The sequence below is a fragment of the Malania oleifera genome, chromosome 12 (genome assembly GCF_029873635.1).
Source record: "Malania oleifera isolate guangnan ecotype guangnan chromosome 12, ASM2987363v1, whole genome shotgun sequence".
Lineage (NCBI taxonomy): Eukaryota > Viridiplantae > Streptophyta > Magnoliopsida > Santalales > Ximeniaceae > Malania > Malania oleifera.
The window spans coordinates 43,101,546-43,107,679 of NC_080428.1; the positions used below are offsets into that span (position 1 = coordinate 43,101,546).

Consider the following 6,134-nt stretch of genomic DNA (forward strand, 5'->3'; position numbering starts at 1 on the left):
CTAGCCCTAACCTGATCTTTACAGGCTAGATCAAACCCCCTTAGGCCACGTCTAGAATACAATTAGATAAACTTTTTTCGTATAATGAAAAGTACTTCTAACACAAGCAGATTTGTACAACAATTCAGCATAGTATAATCAATGCACATCAATAATATAAAGACTATAAGTTCAATGTTATATGTGTGCAATCAACACTCAACAGTAATGACTATATCTAATCAAGCACAAAAGTGTATCAACAAGCTAATCTTTAAAACTATGTATAGATGTAAATCTCAATCACAGTATAAGGTTTCAAAAATTTATACCAAGAGTATTCTAAATATCTTTAAAAAATATTTTCTCAATGTTCAAGCACAAAGAGATATTCAAAAATGAGCTTGTGAAAAGATTTTTGCACACTCAAAAATACAAGCTCAATGAGTCTTGTAATGAAGATACAAAGACTCACTAGCTATAAAATTTTTCCCACACACAGATTTATTAAATATAATCGAGGGAAAAATCTTTGCTTAACTCTCAATATGAAAATCAAATAACAATAAATACAATGAGAGTTTCTAGCAAAATAGAACAATGTATAATCACTCAATGGCTCTCAGAAATATTGATTTAGTAAAGAAATGATTGTACGAGAAAGTATAGGCTTTATATGAAAAAATAAGCTTTGAAAAATTTCAGAGGATTTTCTTACAAATCAAAATGTTAATCCCACCTTAATTTGAGCAAATGAGCCCCTATATATATAAAGGAGGTTAAAATTATAATCATTGGGGATACATAGGGTATTATTAAATTTGTTTTAAGATATTTAGGAAAATTAACCCTGTTTAACCCCTCTTAACCACGGTAAAAATTTGTGCAACCCGAGAGTTTCGGGCGCCTACCTTGTGGTTTGGTTGCCCGAATAGACACATGAGAAAAAGTACATTCTTTATGTTCGGGTGCCTAGGAAGAGAGCAGTTTGCTGAACCGAAACGATTTTCCAAAAGTCCGCAATTCAGTCGCCTGTTATCAAGTTCGGTTTACTAAACTTGAGCATTCGGTAGCCTGAGGTAGTTTTGAATGTGAAAGTTCAAGTTGCCGAGTTGGTGGAAAAGGTAACGGTGCGAGTTCGGTTGATCGAGGATGGTGAAATCCTTTTTGGTTCGAACACCTAAAGTCAAGTCAACTATTTGACCATTCAACGGTTCGGTCAACTGAAACCTCACTATTCTTATACCTTAAGTCTTGTTTTAATTCAAAAGTCTATCCTCATAGCATATGTGACAATGGGAACTATCTTAAGTGTAAGTGTGAGGACCTAGGGTCTTTTTAAGGCCTTTTCAAGTACGCCTAAAAACTTAGCATCAGTCGACCGAAGTCAGCCCTAAAGTCATTTGATTAACCTATGGTCTGTCTATGGTATTACTAAGTTTACAAATCCTACATGCATGATATGCACTAATTATTACAGACCATGACATATTAATATAATACAGACCCGAATGAATGAAATATAAGTTACAAACAATAAACAATTTGGTCTTCATTTTTCTTTGAGTCTCCATATACACCATATGATATTGCCAATTCATGCAAGACTCAACCTGCACATAAATTCAGCAAACATTAAATACCTTAATATTTGTCATTATCAAAAACAAGATAAGATTCAAAAAGTCAACATATATGTAACATATAAGTACTAATAAATTAATTATACTCCTAAATTACTTTTACATGGGTATTTTAAGAAAATAAAAAATAAATAGAAAAATAGAAAAATTCTCTTTATACATACGTACTAGATGCAACGAAAAAGAACATCAACGTTTTTAAACCTAAACATTATAAGCAAAGAAGAACTTAACACAATTCCCTAATTTGGGATCATTGACTAATTGTGGAGAGACTAATGCTTATTTGATAAGTATTATGATAAACGTTAAACTTGTTTAATACATTAATTTGGGTAGCAGCTATCTATCCTCAGATTGGGTAGTTTTATAATATATATATATATATATATATATATATATATATTATATACAGACAGAAAGATAAAGTCAATAATATAGGTGATAAAGATTAACACTGGCTTATAGATGACCTGGATGCCTCATCTTCCCATGCTCTGAAATCTAAACTCAGCATTCTGTCATGTCACATTCACCCATGCTTTTATTTATTGCCACAATAATTCAAAATAAAAAAAAAAATCTGCTCCCATTTGCTTCAAGAACAAGTAGCAGTTTCCAGATCATTGCCATATGCTGCCAAGCCAAAAATATTTTTTGACCTTTTAAACCCATGCCTCCCGCACCCCCAAATTTTTTTTTTTTTTTTAATTTTTTATCCTGAATTAAATTTGTGCAAATTTATATAAAATAAAATATTAAATTATATTTAATTTTATTTTAATTATGTAATCTTAAACTTAAAATTTCATAGCACGTTTTAAAACATAATCTATTTTGGTAGTGTGATTTTTGAATCATAAAGTTTTGAAGTTTATTTGAGATTTATTTGGCTCCAAGGGAGTTTGCCCATTTCATATATACATAAACAAACATTAATATCCATTGAGACAGAAATTTGTTTTTAAGGGGAAGAAAGAAAAAACCCAGCTGTTGATGTTGGGTTTTATACGACTGTCCAAACAGGCGTTTGGGGAGAATGAGGAAGAGGTGAGCTGGGCAAAGTAACTCAGAATTCTAAAAGTAAAGCAAAAACAAATGGGGAATTACAAAAACCCAGAATCAATTGAACACCGATTAATTCTAAATTTTCCTTTTTGTTACAAATGAATGGGAATTGGAAGGGAATCGACCCATTACCGAACAGAAACCAAAGGAAATTAATTTTTTCCCCTCTCTCCTTTTTTTTTTTTTTTTTTTGTCTGTCTGGCTTCAATGGGAATTGAATTCCAAGCCAGAATTCGTCTCAATTGATCTCCAGGGACACTGGGTCTGCGTCTTCACGTTTCCAGGAATCCAGTCATTCTCAGAATTGAATTCCTGACTTGGCTCAAATCCCTCCCCTTCAGAGTCCTCCCATTTCCCGTGCACACCGAAAACGCCATTTTCCCGGAAATTCTCCGGGCGATGATCAAATGGGGCGGAACAATCTCTCCCTCCTCCCCGTAATCCTCCTCGAACTCATCGGAATCAGCCGAATGGAAAACGCTTTCCGGGATATTAACGGGGGCCGAATCGGAGATTCTCTTCTTCTTCTTCTTGGGCTTCTGCATTCTGGAATTATGCTGCTGGTGGTGGTTCAGGTCGATCACATCTCGGTAGTCCAAGCAATTAACGTCGTCGTTCCGGTCGGGTTGCTCGAGCTCCGGCCACACCACTTCGCACTCCTCGAACTCCTCGGCCATGGCGAGAAAGTGCGAGAAAATTATTGAGAATGGGAAACTGAGAATGGAACAGTGAGGGAAGGGAGGGAAATGGGGTTGCATTTATAGAAGGGACTGATTGGGGGGGGGGGGGGGGGGGGTGTTTGAAGAAAATGGGAGAAATTGAATCGTACTGAGCACACTATAATTGTGTCTTCAGATGGCATCACCCGCGTTGAGTGCGGCCCCCGCTCTCTCTCTCTCTCTTCAAGTAATGTGTTTTTCTCTCTCATCGACGGCCTAGAACCCGAAACCAAACAGCTCATTTTCTTATGGCGCACGGCTTTCAATACCGGCAGCTCCCGTGTGGTGTTGGGGAGGGTTAAAGAAATAATAAATGAGTTTATTATTTATTGCATGGTAAAATAAAATTAATGTGAATGCATGTTCTCACTTTCCCTCAATTTTCGGAGCTTCTATTCTTTATTTTTAAAAAAAATTTTCATATCCCAAAAAGGGTTTTAAAGTCTTTACCTTTTTCTTTTTTTTTTGGATTATGCACTGGGTATCCACGTGTCCGTTTTACGGTCCACATGACTAATCCTGCACTCCTTGAAGTTGACCTCACAACTCTAAAGGAAGGATAAATTCAGGAATTCAGGGGCTGAAATAAATCTGAGAGGATTTAAGCACCTAACCTCGTGAAAGGTACTCCTGCAGTTCGCACTGCCACTTGAACCACATCCTGAGGGTTTTTAAAGTTTTAACTTGGTCCTGATAAATTATGCTCCATACTTCTCTCAAATTTAACTGAGTTACATTCCACTTTCTCAAACTTTTAATTTTATTTAGGCATCAAAATATTATAATTAAATCATTTTTTAAAAAATTACAATTTTTAAAAATTTAGGGCTTGCAATATAATTTAATTTAAAATATAATATTCATTTTTTTTAAAAAAATTGAGATATAGGGCTTGCAATGTAATTTAATTTAAAATATATTACTGAGTTTTTTTAAAAAAAAAAAAAAAAAATTTGAGATGCATTTGGGTTAATGTGAATTTGAAAGGGAGCTAAGAGGGGTCTAGAATGTGATTTGGAATGAGCATTGGAAATTGGAGTTGACAATTAATAGCCAATAATAATTTTTGGGGAAGAAAAAGTGAACCTTCCATATAAGCTTCAGGCTGAAACAGTGTCCTCACCGTTACTAATCTTTTCGTGGGAGTGGTCCTTGCATAAAAGGACCAAAAGAAAAAAAAAAAATATATATATATATATATATTTTTTTTTTTCTTTTGGTCCTTTTATGCAAGGACCACTTATATATATATCATTAGTGCATGATGCAATGATCTCAAAATTTGCTTTTCTACAACTAAATATAATTATTTTGCAAAATGAGGCCTATAAATTTGGAGAAACCCCATGAACTATGTTAAAATTTATCTTATCATGTATATTAATTAATAACGATAAATTATTTTCTAAGAAATATTCCAATTATTACAATTTAAAATTTTTATATTTAAAAGTTTTATACCCACATGGGGACTCACGTGTTGTCTAAATTCGTTTTGTCTAAGTTCATTTGAATCTTTAGTAAAGGATAAGCTATTACATTTTATTGTTTCAATTTATCATCACAATATTAATCATGGACCTGAAAATTTTGTCTAATGAATTTAAGATGTATGAAGGTATGTGTATAGATTTTAAAATTATTTATTTTATTTTTTTGGGTAAAATTTCGCATCTATGCAACCATTTATGTGAAATATTTTCACCAAAGTTAGAAATTGAAAAAGAAAAGAAAAAACTCAATGTAAGGAGAAGAACTAAATTACAAGAATCAAATGAAGAAAAATTTTTGATGGGGCTAGTCGATCTAATTCTTCAATAGCTTTTATTTTTTTCTCATTGAACTTAGAGTACTATGCTAAATGAGTAGTAAGTATTTCTATTTTGCATAATGTTTATTGTTGATTTTACTGATAGTTTCTCCTAAAGTTTGCTTGGTGATTTCGCAGGTGTATTTGTTAAGCAAATACTATATGGTTTAAGAGGAATATACTGAAGCATATATTTATATATTTATTAACTATGGAAAAGCTTATCAAACAGGGACAAAAATCTTTTTCACTATGTGTTTTATGTACAAATCATTATTCTAGGAATACAAGCATATACTCTAAGTCTATTTTTTTAAGAAAAGGTTTATTCTAATTGTTTTAAATACTAAGGTGCAAATTGCCAATGACTGTCAATCCTATGCTACCAAAACCTTGCATCACAAATCAATAAAAATATTGATATAGTCACACAAATAAAAATACTAAGGCCCTCTTGTGGAAACGATTCTATTTTTCATTTTTAGTTTTTGAACTACTTCTAAAAGTAATAATTTACTTTCTTTTCTCTTTACTTACATAACGAAGTTTAAAAAACATTTCTTTCTTGTTTTGTAAATTTTTGTAGGGAAAATTATAGAAATCATTTGCTCGAAATGGTGAGATCCCAAGAGAGGGTGAATGAGTTTTAAAACATTTTGGCCAATTTAAATTTTTTCCGATTCACCACATGTCATATTTCATTCAAAATGTACACGTGTATGTAAAATAATTTAAGCAGTGAAAACAAGCACATACGTTTGCAATATCTTATTTAAATTAAATGGATGTATGCAGGTTGTTATGACAATAAATATGAACAGACATACACGTATGGAAATTAAAGTGTAGGAATTTAAATAAGATAGAGAGAGAGCGACACAAGATTTGTTATCGAGGTTCGGTCAAATCAGCCTA

At 32.7% G+C, this 6,134-nt stretch overlaps 1 protein-coding gene across 1 annotated transcript; it reads right to left on the minus strand.

Annotated features, from left to right (window-relative positions):
- Positions 1-2,728: 2,728 nt before the first annotated feature.
- Positions 2,729-3,496, minus strand: LOC131145034 (protein S40-1-like). Its single transcript, XM_058094068.1, has one exon. It carries the CDS (start codon positions 3,446-3,448, stop codon positions 2,963-2,965), a length of 486 nt encoding a protein of 161 aa, XP_057950051.1. The 5' UTR covers positions 3,449-3,496; the 3' UTR covers positions 2,729-2,962.
- Positions 3,497-6,134: the final 2,638 nt, after the last annotated feature.

Bases quoted from the DNA above. Each gene is read 5' to 3' on its own strand.
- LOC131145034 (XM_058094068.1), bottom strand. From the start codon at position 3,448: ATGCAACCCCATTTCCCTCCCTTCCCTCACTGTTCCATTCTCAGTTTC.